A 21,167-nucleotide genomic window follows, 5' to 3' on the forward strand; every position below is an offset into this window, starting at 1 on the left:
GTCTTGCTTCTGATTTTTGTTTTTTTTCTTTCAATCATAAAAATATGTTTTCATTAATTTGGTATATTATCATACATCTATATTCATTTGTATCTTATCAGTAAATTTTATTGGTCAGAATTTGATAAGTTAGAAATGAATTGTAACGTATACATATAATTAATATATAAATATGATATTTCTAAAATACAATGACTTATAAAATATTTTCTAGTTGGCCAAATTTTAATCATTTAACACTACCCTTATCTTATATAGTAAGCTTATGCAAATATATATAGTATACGTATTTATTCTTAGAGCTCGATTGGTTCAAGTAACAATGAGGTCACTGAATCCTTGATTTCTCCATCGGCCTCACTGTATCTATCTATACCCCTGTAGAAGAACTGCACCGTTCGATCAAGGTTGATTGCGCAAATCTTGAAGTTTTCCTCGAACAGAGTTGTATAATTCATTCGATCCCCGTTCATGGCTCTCCAATTTGCCATGATCATCTCCTTGATCATCTCCCGAGCCCCTGCCTCTGACACATCTTTCTCCTGCATCAAACAGTATTGGATAGCCGAGCAGTCATCACTTTTTTCCGTTTCAACCTGCACAGGCAATTACTTATTAATTAATGATAGAATTAAAATGAAAGAAAAAAAGATGAGGCATTAATTATATATATACCAGATCATTGTAGAGGCGAAAGTTCATGGAGGACCATTGTACAAACTGTGTGTAAGTGCTGAAATTTTCCAAGTCTGATTGGGTTACGTATGGGCTCATACAGTAGGCATGAGTGAGGAAGATATGCCCTGATATCGATATCCATCCATTCGCCAAGTACTCTTCGACTGTGGGGGTGTACTTCTCGTGAGACCATTTAGCTTCCAACAAAAAGGCTTTGCAGAGATCACTCCACTGCATATATCGAACAAAATAACTAATTATTTAATCAATAGTTATGTTTTTCAGTTAATAAGAACTAAATTTAATATTGGTGAAAGTGAGTAAACATATTACAGCTCTCTTTAGATATGGCAGTACGTTGAAGCCTTTTTCTTTGACCACTTCATAAGCTGCTTCGTTTGCTGTGTTGAAGACGGCCAGAAAACAGAGTTTCATGTAATCAGGGAGTTTGTCGATCGCATTAACATCCCACCTGAAATTTATCAATTATATACGAGCATGTATATATCAAAATCAAACATTAATCATCTATATATAAGTTGAGAGTTGGAACTAGATAGATTCACTATTCATTAATTACCTCTCTATTGTATCTGTGAATATCTTAAGCTCTTCCAAGTTGCCGTAGACGTCGTAAACATCATCCAGCATTGTGATAAGACAATTGGCTTTGGTTTCTATCTCCCTAAAACTCCAATATTCCGGTTCAAAGGCGCATCCAACCGTCCACAGATAGTTGGCCATCAACCTGTCTCTGAAAAATGGCAGACGCTCTGCAAGTCCAAGATCTGACCACCATCTGTTCCATCAAATATATATAATAGATAATATATGAGCTCTAGCTGCTTTAGAATTCGAGATGCATGCATGCATGCATATGGCTACAATATTACTAATTATTTATACGTCGAAAGTTTGCTGAGTTCTTTCTTGTAAGTATCCTGAACCCTGTTGAAGTCCAACTTAGCGAATTCTAAAAATACAGGATTAATCATACGGCACTTGTCTTTCTTGCTCTGGCTGCAGAATTGTATGAACCACCTGGTGTGTAGTCTTTCCAACCTCCAGTTCAATGGAAGCTCCAACGCATGGGACACTTTCTGCCTTAGACCAGTTTCAGTAATGGATCCTTGGTCGTTCAGGAGATTTCTCAAGTTCTGAGTCGTGAAATCAATGGCCTGCTGCAGTATCACTTCCCCCTCCTTGCCATAAAAAGCCGCCTCATGTAAACTCAGCATTCCTTCAACGGAAACTTCGAAGAAATGGCCGTTCTCATCCCTGAATCTCTTGAAGATATCTGCATGCATTAACTCAGACATTATATCATTTGTCTCAGCTAATTAATCACATTTATAAAATGTTACATGGCTACTGTATATATATACCGTCTGTGATTGAGAACCCGTTTTGTCTAAGAAGTCTGAAGAGAAGTGCCGTGATGTGGACGTCAGCATCCTTCAGCTGCAAACTAATTATGTCTTCCAATGATGCATGAATAGTAGTTAAAGCATCTTTAATTTCGTCTTTGAAATGATAAGCCACTCCAAGTTGTTGCAGGTGGTCGATCAGCTGAAGCTGTTCTTCTACTTCCTTCTTCTCACATATTACTTCTCTAATTCTCTCTTTCAGTAACACTATTCTCGTTGTCTGATCCTTCTCCTCTACCTTTAACGAATAAAGTTTTGATTTAGATTTAATCAAAAGAAAAAACAGAGATGTTGAGGGAGTTGTACTAACAGGAGAGTCAACGGTGAGTGACTGTATGTAGTCGTTGCTCCACGAGTTGGGCTGGTAATGGGTCGATTTTCGCAACGCCTGCAATTGCCTGTCGGCCGTGCAATGGATGAGCAGGAAGCATGGCTTCTCGGTGGTGGTGGTGGATCGCCGGAGATCACAGATCTTTGGCTCAAAAGGGATGTATGATGGTGCGAGAAGATAACGAGACATTATCATTACCGTAATGCTTGTCAGATTGTTGGAGGCTGCTTGATGCGTTGAATTGGTTGGGTTGGGGGTATTCTTTATATAGAGCAGAGGAAGTCTCCATGACTTGTATGTGTTAGAGAAAAGTAATAACAAACTTCTGGATCTTATTCATTTGTCTAAAAGGTATATATTTTATAGAAGTATTATGGTGCTCGGTCAGTTGAATTAACAAATAAGTAATACTTAGTCAATTGACAATTATAAAGGAAAGTATTAATGGCTAATTTGACTTGACATGGTCACGTGGAATAATCAACGAGACAATTCTTAACACTTCGAAAAGCCAACAAATTTTTGCGTCAACTTCAACTAATTGCTTTTATTGGGGATGAAATTACCGGACAAGCCATATTTCATTGGAAAATCATGGATTTCTAGTTTGCAACAAAAAAAAAAAAACATCCGGTGCTTTGAAATAATATTTCTATAGAAAATTATAACAATTTTAACTGAAGTTTGTTAAGTTGGACATGCTAATAGGAAACCTTTATATAATTTTCAGGTAAGTTCTATAAAAGTGCTCGAACTGTCAAACAAGAATTATAATAGTGTACGGGAGAGATTAATCTGCTTGGGAAAGATAAGCCTACTTGGGAAATTTACGACGGTGCTCAGGAAAGATTAACTTGCTCGGGAAATATGAAACTACTTAAAGGAAGATTTTTCATAACAGTAAATTTTGTTGGTCAAAATTTGACCAGTTAAAAATTTTTATCTTTCAATTATAATACATGCATATACATGTATGTAATTAATATATACATATGATATTATTAAAATACTCATGCATACACATACATATATATATTCTGGATGATCAAATTCTGACCATTTAGCATTATTCTTTTTTCATAATATTTAAGAATTGGAAAGAATCAACCTGCATTTGTTATTCTTGGTGATTTTCTTGATACTTGAAAGCAAGTTTTTAATATCTCTGCATGTTTTGTTTCATTATTAAACTTATCTTTCATTCTCAATGTCTTAGGAAATATAAATTCCATTTAATTAGGTCTTAGGAAATACAAATACCATTTAAAGCAGTTGACTCATTTTAGAGTATTGTTCCGCTTATAAAAGCTATCTTTTCTATGGATAAATTTTGTTGGTCTGAATCTGGTAAGCTAGAAATTTTTATCTCTCAATTATAATACATGCATGTAATTAATATCTACATATAATATTACTAAAATACTCATACATACACATGTATGTATATATTCTGGGTGGCCAGATTCTGACTATTTAGCATTACCCCTTTTCTATTTGTAAGAAAGGAAGTTTTTGAGATTAAAATATATTGTGAGCTTTTAAGTTTGTTAAAAGACTTATTTTGTTATTTCTCTAAACTCTTTAATGTATTTTCTAGAGTGGTGAGGATTGAGAGTGTCTTGTACTACCTCCTACTTCTCCTACACTTTTCCTATGTTAGTGTCTTCACCTCCCATTTGCCCTCCATTTTTATAATCTTACACCTCTTGTATCTCAAAATTGAGAAGCTTCATCCCTAAATGGGAGATCTCTAACGTCGACTTTACTTGCTAGTATGTTGAAACATTGTCTGGATAGTAACCTAGTAAAGAAATCAGTAATTTTAACCTCTATAGAATGTAAGACATAATTATAAAATGAAAATTGATTTCCATATGTTTTCATAAGTACCCCGTGTTGGTTTTGATGTGGTCAATCAAGTCAAGTTAGATCCTGTGTATTTGATCCTTGTGTCTAAATGTGCAGGAGCTTAGGAACACAAGAAGCGGAAGACGCAGCTAGCGAGAAGGATGATACGAGAAGGGAGTTGATAGACTTAGTGCGTTTGAGGGATGAAAGTGATGCGAAAGAGTATGCTGGTGGATGAGAAGGAAGCGCGCAGCGTTTTCGAGGGATGAGAAGTTGGAGTGGAAGACTGTTAGAGAAGAGAAGGCTAGAGTTGAGTTCGGGTGAACTCAACTTTAGAAAGCCAGAGGATCACTCAAGCCACTAGAGAAGAAGGTAGTGGCTGGAGAAGGCACCGAATGGTTAACACGAAGCTGACCGATTCGGGCATCCGAGCCGCTAGGGTGCCCAAAGGGCGCCTTGTCGCAGTGGATCACTCTTCGGGTCCATGTCAGCAACGGTCTCGGTGCTTGTGCATAGTCCAGGTGCCCGAACATGAAAAAACTCTATCTACCAGCAGTTACAGGAGATAAAGTTTGCCCTACTGGGGGCGCGTGCAGAGGGTTCAGGCGTCCGGATCGTGCCACATCAGCAACGGATAAAATTCACCAGAGTACTATTAATAGAGCCCTGGTTCAGTTATTTTAGAACAACACTTTTCTATATTTGAGTTTTCAATTCTCTTCTTCAAGTTCTAAGCTATCAATGTCCTGTACGAGGTTTCTCCGCCTCCAACTTGTGTTGAAAAAGGAGTCTACTACATGAGCTTCATTAGCCTTGCATTAGCAACCTCCCTGATTACAAATCAAGTAAATACTTTTATCTCGTACTTATTTTTATGCATTTTAGTTTTGTTTCTTAAAAGTGTTTGTATTCACTTAAGTCAAAAGCTTTGAGAAGGGTACATTTTTCAATTCAGGCAGTTCACTCCCCTCTTATCGAGCGCACTGGGACAAACAAGTGGTATCAGAGCGAAGACACTTTAGAAGGACTAACCGCCAACTGAAGTAAAGAAATCAATGGTCGGGCTAAGCCTCAACCCACTAAAGTTCGAGGGGGAGTTCGCACACTGAAAATGCCGAATGAAGATATTTCTAAGAATAGTTTTTAAAATTCTTTTAATAATAAAGTATGATTTTGTAGTTCCTAAGGATTAACAAGGAGAAGATCGAAAGAAGAAAATCAATGGATAAAGAAGGAACAAAGTGACTCGTAGCCAACAACAAAGTGGAAAACCACTTGCTAAGTGTATTACCGCCTCAAGAAGTCAATTGCATTGGAAGCTATACCTCGGCCAAAGAACTCTTACAGAAATTCTTGGAACTCTAGGAAGGCACATCTGAAGCAAAGCTTGCATGATGAGATATTCTTCGGAGTAAGCTAACAAGCCTCTGCTTAGAAAAAGGTGAGATGGTGGCTCAACTACACACAAAGATCAAGGAGTTGATACCGGACTGATTAATCTCGGTGAAATGATAACCAACCAGGACATGGTCCACAACGCACTCAACGCCTTTCCCACAACCCTAGAGTGGACCTCAATTATAGATGTTTACTATATCTCTAAGGACTTGGAGGTAAGTACCTTAGAAGAACTTTTTTCAATATTAGAATTACATGAATCTAGATGTGCAAGTACAAGAAAAGAGTCAAGCCAGAACCTGACACTAAGAGCCACCAAGAAGGATGAGCCCGAGTCAGACTTAGATATTGATGCAGACAAAGAAGCTTATATTGTAAGAAAGTTTTAAAAAATATTTTAAATATAACAAGTTTAAAGAATTGCAGTGTAGAAAAAATCTAAGAAATAAAAGAAAGGTTTGATGCTACTATTGCCAAAAAGGACACATAAAGGAGGATTGCCCAAAGCTCAAGAAGGAGAAAGACAAAGGGCTAAGGCGAAATAAGCATAAAAATCTCAAGGACACTTAGGAAGAAAGTTCATCATCCGAATCTGAGATAGAAGCCTATGCTAGACTAGCATTGATAGCTAGTCACGAAGAACCAAACAACTCGGAAGCTAGCATCAATGAAAGGAGAGCTACATCAGATAAATGCAGTGATGCAGGGGGTGAATTTAGTTTCAGATTCGACATGGTAAGTGAGGTATGTCTCTTACCTCCTGATCAATTATACTTTGGAGTAAAAATCATGTCTAAATCAATGTGTACACTCAAAACAAAAAAGGAAAAAGGAAAAATCAAGAAATAAAAATGATATTAGCAAAATCATGTTTATTAGAGGATTTCAATAAATTAAAAATTGAAAATGATAAGTTAAAAGAAAAAATAGAAAATTTGAAAAAAATTCTACATATTCAAAATTTTCTACTTCAAATTCAAGAAATTATCAAGGGCTAAATTGGTATTATAGATTTCACAAAGGCTAAATTAGAAATATAAAAGGAAAATTTATTCCTAGAAAATTTAATGTCAATCTAGTAGGTAGGAATCTATATTAGTTTCCAAAATCATGCCTAGTTTAATTTCTTTTATTTAATTAATCTGTTAGACGAGGAATTACTGTAGTTAGATTTTTTTTTTTTTTTTTGCAAACTATCTATTATAATTTTTGTTCAATTTTTTTTACAGTGATAATACAATATATCCTCTATTAGAATAAACTTTTTTCAAAATTTTAAGACCATTAATGAATTTTTTGCCAAACTAATAATTTTAATATTAAAACTTCTAGAGCATTAAAATTTTGAAAATTTATTTTTTTTTGCAGATATCCATTACATTTTAGATAATAAGAAAATTTTATAATATTTTTCGATCTCAAAATCTATTTTTAAATATTTTGTTTGAAAAACACATATCTATGTACAAAATAATTTATTATTGCTAATATTTAATACTTTTATTTGTAAAAATTTTATCACTATTCTCGATTATTATGCTTAACTATGACAAAAATATTATAATTTTTTAACAATTAAAAACAATTTTAAAATTATTTTTTTTCAAAAAATAGTTTTAAATCATCAAAATTTAGATTTTTGAAAATTAATTCTCCTAATTTTTCTAAGTGTTAGTCACTATTTGTGTAACTCTTAGAATTTTTACCACTATTTTTAATATGATTGAAGGGGGAGAATTATAGATTAATTTTAGTGGGAGGTACATTTTTTTACTTTGCATATTAAGTGTTTTGCATATTTATTAATTGCATAACATGATTATTAATTGCAATTATTTTACTATTTCTTTAACCTTAACTTAACTTAGGTTGATCACATTAAAAAGGGAGAGATTGTAAGTACCCCGTGTTAGTTTTTGATATGGTCATCCAAGTTAAGTTAGGTCCTATGTATTTGATCTTTGTGTCTAAATATATAGGAGAGTAGGAACACAAGAAGTCTAGCAGAAGATGCAGATAGTAAGAAGGATGACACGGGAAGAGAGTCGATGTGCTTGGTGCGTTCAAGGAATGAGGTGCTATGGAAGAGTACGCTGGCGTACGAGATAGAAGCGAGCAATGTTTCCAAGGGACAAGAAGCCGGAGCAGAAGACTACTCAAGGAGAGAAGGATGGAGTTGGGTTCGGGTGAGTTCAACTCTGGAAGGCCAGACGATAACCCAGGCGACTGGAGAAGAAGGCAGCAACCGGAGAAGGCGTCAGATGGTCAGTACGAAGTTGACGGATCCGGATGCCCAGACCACCAGGGTGCCCAAAGGGCTCCACATCGTAGTGGATCACTCTTCGGGTCCACGTCAACAACGGTCTAGGAGCTTGGACACGGTCCAAGTGCCCGAACATGAAAAAACTCTATCTACCAGCCATTGTGGGGAGATAGAGTTTGCCTTACTGGGGGCACCTTGAGAGGGTCCAGGCGCTTAGATCGTGCCATGTTAGCAACGGATAAAATTCACCAGAGCACTATAAATAGATCCCTGGTTCAGTCAATTTAGAACAATACTTTTCTATATTCAAGTTTTCAATTTTGTTCTTCAAGTTCTAAGCTATCAACATCCTATACGAGGCTTCTCCGCCTTCGACTTGTATCGAAGGAGTCTTTTACTTAAGCTTCATTAGTCTTAGACTACCAACATTGCTAGTTGCAAATCAAGTAAATACTTTTGTCTCATACTTTTGTATTCACTTAAGTCGAAAGCTTTGAGAAGGGTACATTTTTCATTTCAGGCAATTCATCCTCCTTTTTCCGGCCATATCGGGACCAACAGTTTTATATGAGAATGAAAATTTGGATTTACAATAAGATATCTTGTTCCAATATTATCACGCCAAATTTTTGATGCAACATTTGATGTAAGATAAAGTTAAAAAAGAAGTGATTGAATGCAAATAATTTCAAATATTGTATTAGCTATAACTTTATATTCAGCCTCAATGCTTGAACGAGACATTGTAAGTTGATTTTTTTTAATTCCATAAGATAAGGTTTCATTCAAAAAATATTACATATCTACTAATAGAGTGTCAATATTCATGAGAGCTTATCCAATCTTTATCACTATGAAATGTATGTGTTGAGATGATTGATGATATAAAAGAAGACCATGTATATATAATATTACCTTTGAGATATCAAATTATTCTTTTTACACCTTTCCAATTTTGTTCAGTGTAAGCAAAAAGTAATATTACATGAACTGACAAGCATGATTTACTATAAAGGCAATATCAGGTCATGTGATAATGACATGTTGTAAAGTTCTAATAATGCTGTAATAAATTTGGGGATCAGACATAGCAAGAGAGGAAGAAGTTGTTTATAACAATTGATGTGGAGATCGGATGTGATCTATTCATTTTAGCTCTTTGGAGAAACTCAATAATGTATTAGTTCTGAAAAAAAAGAGACAACCTAATCATGTAGGAGTTTAATACCAAGAAAAAAATGAGCATTATCCAAATCTCGAATAGGAGATTCTTTATTCAGAAGAATTAATAGAGTTGTGATGTCCTTTTAATCATCGTCGGTTATTAAAATATCATTCACATAAATAGGAGAAAAAATATCATAGAGCTATCATTATATTTGTAGAATAGAGAAGAGTCAATCTTTGATCTAAAAAGTTCTTGAGCTTGTGACTAGTTAAAAAATAATTGATAAAATCATGCGTGCGGAGGTTGTCAAAGACGATATATATATTTTTTGATTTGACAAACATGCATTAGAAATTATGAATGAATGAACTCAGTTGGTTGCTCCATAAATATAATTTTCTCGAGATAACTATAAAGCAATGTATTAGAGATGTTTAGTTGTCATGCATGCCAATTAAATCTAAAAACTATTGATAACAATAATCCAATAGATATAATTTTAATGACTAGACTAAAGGTACCATTGAAGTCAATACCTGGCTATTGACTAAAACCTTTGGCTATAGTCTAGCTTTGTATGATTCAAGAGAACCATCATCTTGATGCTTAAGATGGAATACTCATTTAGAACCCACAAAATTCATAAGGAAGTGTGCGGAACTAGGTTCTATGTTTTATTGTGAAGAAGTGCATCAAATTTTATATCTATTGAATTACACCAATTCAGATTCTTATTCTCTTGTAAAAACAAGTTGGTTTAACAACTTTTGAAGAGACCACTAGATCACGTAAAAGAGGATATTAGGTTGACATTGGTGGAAAACGTGCATAAATATCACTTAAGGGAAGCATGTGACAATTAACATCATCATCTAAATCATTTGTTACTAGTGATGAGGAAGTAGGCTGATATGGTGATTTTGATGAAAGACTTATATTACCTGAGGATCTAGAGCTAGAAAATATATGATTTTTGGCTAGTGAGGTTTCCAATGTTGGACACAAAATGAGTTCTAGTATATTATCCCTTCTGATATAGTCAGTGCATTTTGCTCTTGTTAGAGAAACCACTTGGAGTGATTATGATTGTATAAGAGAGTTATCAAAGAGATTCAGAGTAGGACTCAAGATGTCCTCCCCAAAGAGAAGTGGAGATGAAGCTAGATATAGAATACCATTACTTTTGATGTTAGAATCATTTCTAGCCAAAGGAATCAGATATCTAAAATCTAATACAATGTTAGTTGGTATCAAGAAGGTGTCTCATGGATCTGGAGGAGATTGAAAAACCTAATGAAAATGAGAATAGAGACTCATTAAAAATAACATGTCATGAAATATTTATCCTTTCGATTGGTATGTGCAAGCAATGATACTCATGATTTAAATTGCTATAACTACGAAAAACATATTATAGTGAATGAGAGTCAAATTTGTGTTTAGAGTAAAGAAATCATGGATAACATACACAACCAAAAAAATCAAAGGAAAGTGTAGTCAAGAGTCTGATTATAAAGTTTTTTCAAAGAACACTTATGATTGAGTAATGGAGTAGGAAGTCAATTTATAAGATATATTGCAGTACTAACAGCTTCATCCCAAAATTTACATGAAACTGTTGATGATGATGGTGAAGAGTTAAAGCAGTTTTAACTATATGTTTATGTTTTCTTTCAGCATAGTCATTTTACTCTGGAGTGTGAGGGAAAGAGATTTGATGAACAATTCCATAAGAGACAAGATGATGATGGAGAGCTTGATATTCACCTTCCAATTAGATGAAGAGAGAGTACTTTGCGATTAAAACATCGTTCAACTTATTTTTGAAAATGACATAATATGTCTAATAAATTAAATTTTCTTCTCATAGGATAGAGCCAAGTATATTTACTAAATTGGACAATAAAGATAACATAATATAAGAATCATTAGTTAAACAATTTAGGTGCAAAGTACCAAACATTAGAATGAATTATTCCAATTAAGTGGAAAATTAGCAACATGATTGGATGAAGAAAAAGTGAATGAGATGGGGAGGAGAATCATCCATATTGATGATCGACTAAATAATACTAAGAGAATGATGACCAAGTCGAGCATACCAAGCTAGTTTATTTATGTATTCACTAATAAAGTCTTTGATTGAAGAACTTTGAAGATAGTATAGGTCATTTTTTTATTCTACGGTGAAATAATATTCCTCTATCTTTTATGAAATAATGATGATCATGAAATTCAAAAAAGATATTATTATCGAGACAAAATTGACATGTGGAGAGTACATTTTTAATAATAGATGAAACATAAAATATGTTACGTATGTGAAAAATACTATTAGATAAATGAATGTATATGTTTCCAAGATTAGTAATTTGCAAACCTGAGTCATTGCCTCCTTGCACCATATCCAAACCATAGTACATATTACTTCTATAAGGATATTATAATTTGATGTGACATGATGAGTTGCTCTAATGTCAATATATCATGCAGTAGATAAAACCTATGGTAATTTACTAAGAATAGGTACGGGCACAAGTACTTTAGGATAGACTTGTGAAAATGTTGGTTGTCTTAAAGTCGCAATACCACCAGTGAAATTTGATTTAAATCTTTTAGGATATTGAATACCAATATATTTAAATCAGAGATAAATTTGATATATTCTACGACTATATGACCAATCAAATCTTCTAGAGTAATGATTAGCAGTATGACCAATGATGCAATAGATTGGACATTGTTATGAACTTTACTTTTAGCCATGGTGTTGTTGATTTTCTTGCACTGAAAATAAATAATTTGTTGTCTTTGATAATAGTAGTTTTAGATTAGGAGACAACTATGACTTTCTTAGGCTTTGCTGCAATGGACAGCTGCAATTGTAGTCATTGCTGTCAACTGAAAGAAGAATAGTTATTGTTGTTGGGGTTGCAAGGTTGCAAACATAGTCCCATATTGAAAACACATAGAAAAGATCATGGGTTTATAAGAAAAAGATATCTCCATTGGCATGAGGCCTTTTGGGTAGAGCCCAAGAACAAAACCATGAGGGCTTAGGCCCAAAGTGCACAGTATCATGTCATTGTGGAGATATCTAAATTCTTTTCGATCCTACAATTGGTATCAGAGCCCGGACTGCCAGAAGGTTTAACCGCCGACTGTGCACAAGAGCTATGGTCTGATTGAACCATGTGAGTATAATATTGACCTCGAACAAAGAAAGTGGGGGCTCCTATGTTCGGATCAAGAGGACTAGACACCAGGCAGGAAGTCCTAGTAGGTCGGGTGGACCGAGGGGCAGGAAGTCCTAGTTGCGGCTAGGCAAGGAAGTCCTAGTAGGTTGGGTAGACCGAGGGGCAGGAAGTCCTAGTAGGTCGAGTAGACCGAGGGGCAGGAAGACCTGGTGGGTCGAGGATCGGACGTGGGAAGCCCATGGTCCTTTGTTTGAGGGGGGGATTGTTGGGGTTGCAAGGTTGCAAACATAGTCCCATATTGAAAACACATGGAAAAGATCATGGGTTTATAAGAAAAAGATATCTCCATTGGCATGAGGCCTTTTGGGTAGAGCCCAAGAGCAAAACCATGAGGGCTTAAGCCCAAAGTGCACAATATCATGTCATTGTGGAGATATCTAAATTCTTTTCGATCCTACAATTGTCTACTAAGAGAATTAGAAGAAAAACCTGCTGATGTTGTTGTCTTGCTAAAGAAGAGGATGGGTAAAAGGAAGGTTTTGCTATGGGCTGAAAGAAGAGTAATAAAGCCTTCAGATGTTAATTTATTGCTGGAAGAGGAGGAAGAGTTGGGGAGTTGCTAATGTTTCTCTTAGTGTCTGGGAGAAGAAGAATGAGGAAGAAGAAAATAAAGAGAGAAAGAGGATGAGGTTTTGGGAAATAAATTAGAGTGTGTTTGGTTCTATTTATCATGCATAATTTTAGTTATGTAATTATTAGAAAATTTTGAAAAATAAAATATAATCTAATGTTATTTGATTTAACCTTTTAAATACTCATTTTAAAAAAAAAAATTGAAAAAAATGTAGAAATTCTTTTTGTTAACCCCAGAATCACATAAAACCTAGCTCACACTTCCAAGGTAGTCACATTCCAAGTTATATCTCTCATTTGTTGACGTGATGGGCATGCTCTATTACCTAGTAATCACTCATTACCTGAACCAAAAGGATTTAAATAACATAACCTTAAGTAGATAATTAAGTTTATCAACAATAATGTTCAACTAAGCATGTGCTTAGTATTTATGGTGACATGTGGTAGGGTGAGAGAAGACACAAACGAGAGGCAGTGGTAACTTATTTTTATTATTATTAACACCAAGTATTTATCCCTTCAGGTTGACTAGTCTTTTTGGATGATTGGTACTGTCCAATCATACAAAAGTTTCTCACTGGCCATCAAGATAAATTTGGAAGTACCTAGCAACCTAACATCCTAGGTTTATCATCCCACTAGAGGAAAATGTCTTGCATACATCATAGTTGAGAATCGAACCATCAATACTTGAGAGATTGAATGGGTGTCCTACTATTGCACTATAGCACAGGGGATAAGAGGAGGCGGTGTAATTGAAGCAAAATGTGATATCACTCACTCTAAGCAACCTAGTATCATGAGTCCCACGGTAAGATACATGCAAGTAAATCATGGGAGATCATTTTAGCCTAGGTCCCTAGCACAATGTCATAGGGGAGGTAGAGGAGGAGGAGGTGATGCAATTTGTGCAAAAGGTGATATTGCTCGCCCCAAGCGGCTCAGTATCGTCAGTCCCATAACAAGATACAAGTAGGTAGATCATGGGGGTATTTTACCCTAGCGTAACAACCCTTTGTATGAGAGAGATCAAACATCCAAGGAGATATTTTACACCCATTAGGAATTGACTCCAAGACCTATAGGAGTAAACACTCATATACGTACCAACTCTGCCAACCCATGGAGATTGAGGAGGAGGTGGTGTAATATAAGAAAAGGTGATTATGCTCACCCCAAGCGTCCCTCAGAGTCTTTCCCCAAGTTATGTGAAGGGATGTAATCACGGGGTCAACTTATAACCAACCATTAAGTTTGTTGGTGTAATTTCCCTAGGTTAATGTTGACTAGTTTGACTAAGTTTGAGTTGGCTCAAGCTTGAGTCTTGATATTTGAGTTTTGATGTTTGATAATATATGGAGATTGTAGATGTAATTGTCCATTTGAAGAGATTGTTGGTATAATTTTCCTATGATCAAGGTTTGACTAATTTGATATGAATAAGAGTCGAGTAGGTCAAGGATAATCATATTCTTGATTGGGAAAGTCCTAACTAGAGTTTAGGCAAGCACAAGTCTAACGGGAAGGTTGGAAGAAGATAAAAAAAATCTAAATGAGTTAGTGTTAACTGAACATTTGGTGATGAAAAGTCCTAGAGATTGGTGAAGTCAAGTGAAAAGTTCTAGTGAGTAAAGCTAGACAGCTAGAAAATCTTGGTATGTGAAGTCAGGTGAAAAGCCTTAGTGAGTGAAACTAGGTAGATGAAAAGTCCTGGTGATTGATGTTATGTGAAAAGTCATAGTTAGTGAAGCTAGACAGTGAAGAAGTCTTGGTGAGTGAAGTTGGGTAGTTAAAAATCCAATGGGTCAAAGGTTGACCGGATACCTAGTGATTAGAAGTCCAAGTGGGATAAGGCTGACCGGACACTTGGCACGAGACAAGAAATATAGGTGGGTTAAAGTTTGATAGGGCACTTAACACTAGGATAAAAGTCCAAGTGGGTCAAAAAATTGACCAGACACTTGGTAAAGAAGTCCCAGTAGGTCAAGGATGACAGGATGCTTGGTAATGAGGAGTCCCAACAGGTCATGATTAATCAGATATTAGGTAGGGAACCCTAGACTTTATTTTAGAAGTTAAGATTTGATAATCAATTAGGCTAATCGATTACCATAGCCTAAGCAATTAGGGTAATCACTTAAGTACATTTTCACTAGTACACAGAGAGGTGTCTAATCGATTAGGCACATATTAATCGATTAGGGCAATCACTTAAGAAGTGTTCTATTTGAAACAGAAGCTACAGTAAGTGATTAAGCAGGTAAGCTTAATCGCTTACGAACCATTCTCATGCAAATAGAAGCATGCCTAATCGATCAGGATAATCGATTAGTCATGTGTAATCAATTAGGGTAATTGATTACGCTTGAAAACTAGCTGTTGTGAGCCCGATAAAAAGGTTTTTCGTACACTGTTTCAACATCTTCTCCACTACATCTTCTCAGCCAGTTCTTGGAATCTTAGGTCTGAAGTGTTTTTGCACTTCCAAGCTTACAAGAGGCATTCACAAGTAATAAGAGATCAAGCAAGAAGGTTTTTCATTTGTATACTTGTGTATTTACTTATTGTTTTGAGTTGTATGCTTGTGTGAGTTTGTATGAGATTTCTCCATCTCTGAATTGTTCCAAGAAGGAGTGTTTCCTTAGTGGAAAGTGTGCTCATGTGTGGATCCTTGGATTAATCACCTCATCTTAAGGTGGATACAAATTCTTGTGTTAGCATTAGCGAGCTTTGCTTCAAGTTTATCCGCTACAACAACATCTACGAAGCGAGTAAGCGAGCGAGATTAGCTATTCACCCCTCCCTCTAGCTCCGAAGTATCCCAACAAGTGGTATTAGAGCGAGGTCGCTTTTCACTGGACTCATCACCAGAAAGGGAAACGAGCTAGAGGAAGAAGAAGTTGAAGCCCCAATTTCATCAAGTCAAAGACTTTATCAAAAGAGCTCAACTTTAAGATGGATTTTTGAGATGTACTTGGATATGACACAAGGGCACCTCCACCATTTATAGCATTAATCTTCGATTCTTAGAAATCAAGAATCGAAAACTTCTTCATGATGGAGATAGAACAATAGTTTACTCTAATGGAGGGATTTGAGGCTTTAAGGAATAACAAAGGCAAAATCATTAAGAGAAGTCATTGGATTAAGGAGCAAATCTAAAGATGTGAGGCAAATGACAAAGTGACCAAGGTATTGATCAATCAATTGCCAAGTAATATTTTGGGCAAGATTAGAAAGTATGAAGATGCTAAGGAGCTTTGGAGCAAATTGACAAAGATTCATGATATCCCCTCCACTATGCCAAATTAAGAAGAATTCAAAGAGGGAGACTCATTGGATCAAGAGCAAGAGGAGTTGGAAGTTGAGAGATGCTCAACATTCGAAGAAGAAGAAAGTGAAGAAGGTCCATCCTCAAGAGAATGTCAAGACAAAGGCAAAGGGGCATACTTTTTATTTCATGTGCATGAGGATGATGATGAAAGGGCCTTCACCTCTAGGATTGAGGGGGAGCATCATGCATTGACACAAGAATGAGAAGAGACTTCCACTTCGAAGTTAAATGAAGCTGAAGATGATGCCACCTCCACAAGTCAAGCAAAATCAAATGGAGGATCAAGTACCATCCCTACATGCGAAGGTATAAAAATTTCAAATTGTAACAAAAAAAATCACATTATATACTTTGAGTGTAGGGAAAGAGGACACAACAAAAAAAGGTATCCTAAATTGACCAAGAAGAAGGGTCAAGTGCCACCCAAGCTAAGGAGAAGCCATGGAAGTCAGTCTCGTGATAAGTGTTATGTCACCGCAAGTACACAGTTTCGTCCACAGTAATAAAAGATTATTGATCCCATAGGGACTGGTTATAAGCACTAGAGATGTCTCTTGATGAATTAGCTAAACAATTGACAAAGGTAGTGAATGTACTAAGTAAAGCAACTAGAAATAGAAATAGAAAGGTAAATGAAGGAACTTGGTTTTTATGAGTGTTTTAGGAGTTCAGTTTCATTGTGATATTTATCGATGTAATATAGTTTACCAATTCATATCCTCAATTAACATGCATTTATAGGAAGTTGCTGGTTTTCTCCTGCAAAAGACAACTGGCAAGGGAGCTTGATCTACACCACAACCGAATAAATAGATATGATCCCTATGAAGTCCATTAGCGGGACTACTTGTCACTAGCGCCCCTCGGTTATACGACACAGAAACACATCTTTACTTAATCCACATAATGATGTAGGTAATAAGTACATTCAACCATCCCACCTCCTTGTAGAGACTTGCTTCACCTTTCAAGAAGACACCCCAGACGCCCGTTAGCGGGACTACCTGTCACAAGCGCCCCTTGGTCATACGATCTAGGGCATCCCTCTACAGGATCCACAAGCATCACAAATATTCAATCACACATGGTAATTAGGTCCAAACACATGAATCCACACAAGATCAAATAGATACAAAATATGCTAACATCATCTAGATAGGAAATTGGCATATCTATGAGATCTTACATCAAATCACACCACAAATACTCTCTTAATCCTAGAAAGCAAAAAGATAAAGATCCGAAGATAAGAAGATTACAAGCATTTCAATCCCAATCCAAAGAAAAGAGAATAGAAAAGCTTATCTAGTGTTGATGAGTGATCTTTACAACCAATCCTTAGCTATTGGAGTCGATGCGGATATAAAGATGGCCTCGGATCGACGGATCATGGACGAAGAACAGACCCAAGTTGGATCTCCCCAAAGGGAGAGCCTTCCTCCCTTTGAAAGGGGAAGAAACCCCCTTTATAGAGTTGGGGCACGGGCACCACACGGCTCGTGACACGGTCGTGTGGCTCTCACACGACCTCTTACATTCTCCTCTCGGCTAGGGTGACAAGGCCGTGTGGATCTACATAGCCATGTTCTTCTTTGGCTCTAGATGGCCTACACGGTTGTGTGGCTCACACGGCCTGGCCATTCTTGGTCTTTTGAAATCCTGCACGGCTATGTGGACCACACGACCAATCTCTTCTTGCTCTCTGGAAGTGTTGCACGACCATGTGGATCTAGATGGCCATGCTCTGGATATGCTGCTAGGTGACACGGCCGTGTCGCTCTCACACGGCCATGTCATGCTCCTCCTCTAGTGAAGACATATGACCTGTGTGCACTACACGACCAAGGTCATTTTCCTCTTTGGTTCTTTGACATGGCCTTGTAGGTCACATTGCCAGTGTTGTTTTCCTTCGGTTATTGACTGGCTTGACCGCGAATTTCCTCTCCAAATTCGATTCTTGTCAATAGAAAATACACAAGAGTAGATTTCTGAACAAAGAGGAGTAATTATGATGAAAATATGACAAAGAGTATCAAAGTGCATAGACAAAGTATGTGTAAAATATGTGAATGTGCACCAAAACATGCTAAATAAGTGTATATAATTTACGCGCATCACACCTCAGACTTAAACCTTTACTTGTCCTCAAGTAAAATATCGCAATCTAAACTCATGTGCTCTATAATGCATCATAATCCCTAGTACATTTTCGTAACTCTATCTACAAGTTTCATTGATGAGCATGATTGTGGAAATAATTCAAGTATGACCTAAGTATAAGTTTCCTGTCCACAGTGCAATAAGTGACCCAAACTCTTCAAGTTTTAATTCTTGTCCTAGTCAAATCATCATCCAATTGAGTTCCTAATGTTCTTGGTGATAGACACTTAACTGTCACACACTTGGTTCATATTCCTCAATCCACCTAAGGTCTCAAAGGCGTGCTCGATATCAAGAGAAACATAGCAGTCATTTCCCCAATAACCTAACTCGGTCTCAAAGGGGTAACTTGCTAGTTTTCACTCACGACAACTGTTTTTATATCCCTTATTCATCATTTTTTATTTTTTTTTATTTTTATTTATAGTGATTGCAAGATGCAACACTTGAACACAAATGCACTTAAGTATAAATGTTGGGATATTTTGATTTTTCCAAATGAGTTTACATGATTCGAGCATCATCTAGTAACCAAAATGTAGCTTGAGAAATTACCATAGGAACTAAGTACTAAACAAATAGGATGAATCATGACTATTCCAATTATATCAACCATTCAAGCTCAAGTAAGTGAAAATAGGATCTTTATGGTCAAGCCAAAACTCAAATATGTTTCCGTACAACACTTAGCTCATATTATGTTACTTGAGATAAAGAAAAGAGGTACACTAAACATACTAGCATTATGTATGCAACATCATTAATCTAGATATAAACGTGCTAACAATTTTACTTTTAGACAAGTCAGCAGTAGTGAGGAATGATATTCTCAATATGCCACAAAATATTTCAAAAGATAGTCAAGTGACAGTCAAAATCAAGTCTAACAAACAAAGCGAAGAAAAATACAAGACGTAAGTAAAAACTGAAATAAGTAGAAACTGAAAGCAAGCAAAGCAAAACAAAATGCAGAACAAATGAGAATGTATAAGAAAATGCAGAAAATTTAGGTTGCAAATACCCCTCTGACTTAAACTTTTCATCGTCCCGATGAAATCAATATGGTGGTAGAGGAGGGAGTTCGGGGAATTCAGGAAGGGGAAAAGGAAAAAAAATCAATGAACCAATGTACTTCATCCTTAAAAAATTTATGATATTCAAACAATTTGTCTAAGTCATCTTGCAAATATCTCATAAAACCTCGAAAATCTTCATTAAACTCCATTTGAGCCCTATAAGAGTTCATGAATTCAGAAATTTTGATGCATAACTCTTTTTCACTTTTGAAACACTCCTGAAGTTCCTTAAATTGTTCATCTTCCATGCAATCATTACTAGTAAGCAATTTATCAGTCGATTCTAAGTCATTATGAATGTTATCCAAAATACTTCATGGAAATTGAATTTAAGAATGTCATGATTAACTGGAGGAACATCTCTCGAAATTGACACCGATAAGGACCTAGAATGTTGATTTGCTAGGATTAAATGGCAATTATCCTTAATGCGAACAGTAGTTAAATCAGGATTGGGTAATCGTAAAGGGAAATTATTTTTAACAAGAAGGCTATATCCATGTTCCTCATGTCTTAACATTCGTATTGCTAAACATGAATTTAAATCTAATCCATAAGTTTCCTCAGCCATCTCTAATCCATCTAGATCACACCCTAGCACTAGCGCCATTTGAGTTAGCAACCCACCTAAGATAATAGGTGTGGTAGATTCTACCTTCCCTAATTTCATTAACTGCTTAAGAAAAAAATAACCAGAATTTATTGTAACATTTTCAACCATTGCCCATATACAATATAAATCAGTAAGTCTTACTATTCCTTTCTTATCCTCTCGTCCAAATATAGTGTTTTTCATAACTAAATAAATGTATCTAAAAATGGGATTAATGATACTAGAGGCTTTGAATGTGTGAGGATTAAAGTGAGATTGCCTAGAGATTAACTGTCAAAAGTTTGAATTTTTAAATTTGGGTAGAATTATACATACACCATTCCTAGGCAAATCATAGCAAGTAGTGAAATCACTTAATGCCCATTCATGAAATAAATAGAATTTGAGTTTTTCCCCACCTTGCACATTGCCAACCGTGATAGAACTTAAAATTTCTAAAACAATTCTTGGATAAGTTGGATATTTCATGATCATCAATTTATTCCAACCTATTCTTTCAAGAAGCAAATCAATATCATTTCTAAAACCTAAAGTATCCAAGGTTGCATAATCCATAAACTTAGTGCTCAAGATGGAATGTTTACATAAGGAGAAATAACAATGTTTTTGTTCATCACTAGAAAAAATAATGCCAAAGTTGTTAGAAATACCTTTGAAGCATGAATTCCTTCCTTTTGAAGCAAGCATCTTCTCTTTCCCTCTTCTTATTGTAGTTTCCTTAATTAAATTTGACATTGTAAGAGCTAGAGAGGTTGAACTTTAAGGGAAATAGGTGAAGAAATCAGAAGGGAATGGTTTAGGGCCTTGGGAAAAAGAAGAGATGGGAAAGAAGAGAGCAAAAGAGGGCATGTGGCGGGCACAGCCGTGTGGCTCTCACACCCCCATGGCGTAATCTATTGAACTTGGGTTGGGCCATGTAAGCTGCAATATGATCATGTTCTCTCTCTTTTTTTTTTTTTTTTATTTCACATGACTGTGTCTGTGACATGGCCTGTTGCTTCTCGTCCTTGGGTATTTCTTCACGACCGTGTCAATTGA

At 35.9% G+C, this 21,167-nt stretch overlaps 1 protein-coding gene across 1 annotated transcript; it reads right to left on the bottom strand.

The window, feature by feature from the left end:
* Positions 1-223: 223 nt before the first annotated feature.
* On the bottom strand, positions 224-2,658 carry LOC122039922 (terpene synthase 10-like). Its single transcript, XM_042599335.1, has 7 exons — positions 2,416-2,658; positions 2,064-2,343; positions 1,585-1,975; positions 1,259-1,477; positions 1,012-1,150; positions 676-909; positions 224-596 (listed from the first exon to the last, which is right to left on the bottom strand). Exons 1-7 carry the CDS (start codon positions 2,629-2,631, stop codon positions 297-299), a joined length of 1,779 nt encoding a protein of 592 aa, XP_042455269.1. The 5' UTR covers positions 2,632-2,658; the 3' UTR covers positions 224-296.
* Positions 2,659-21,167: the final 18,509 nt, after the last annotated feature.

The sequence above is a fragment of the Zingiber officinale genome, chromosome 2A, assembly GCF_018446385.1.
Source record: "Zingiber officinale cultivar Zhangliang chromosome 2A, Zo_v1.1, whole genome shotgun sequence".
Lineage (NCBI taxonomy): Eukaryota > Viridiplantae > Streptophyta > Magnoliopsida > Zingiberales > Zingiberaceae > Zingiber > Zingiber officinale.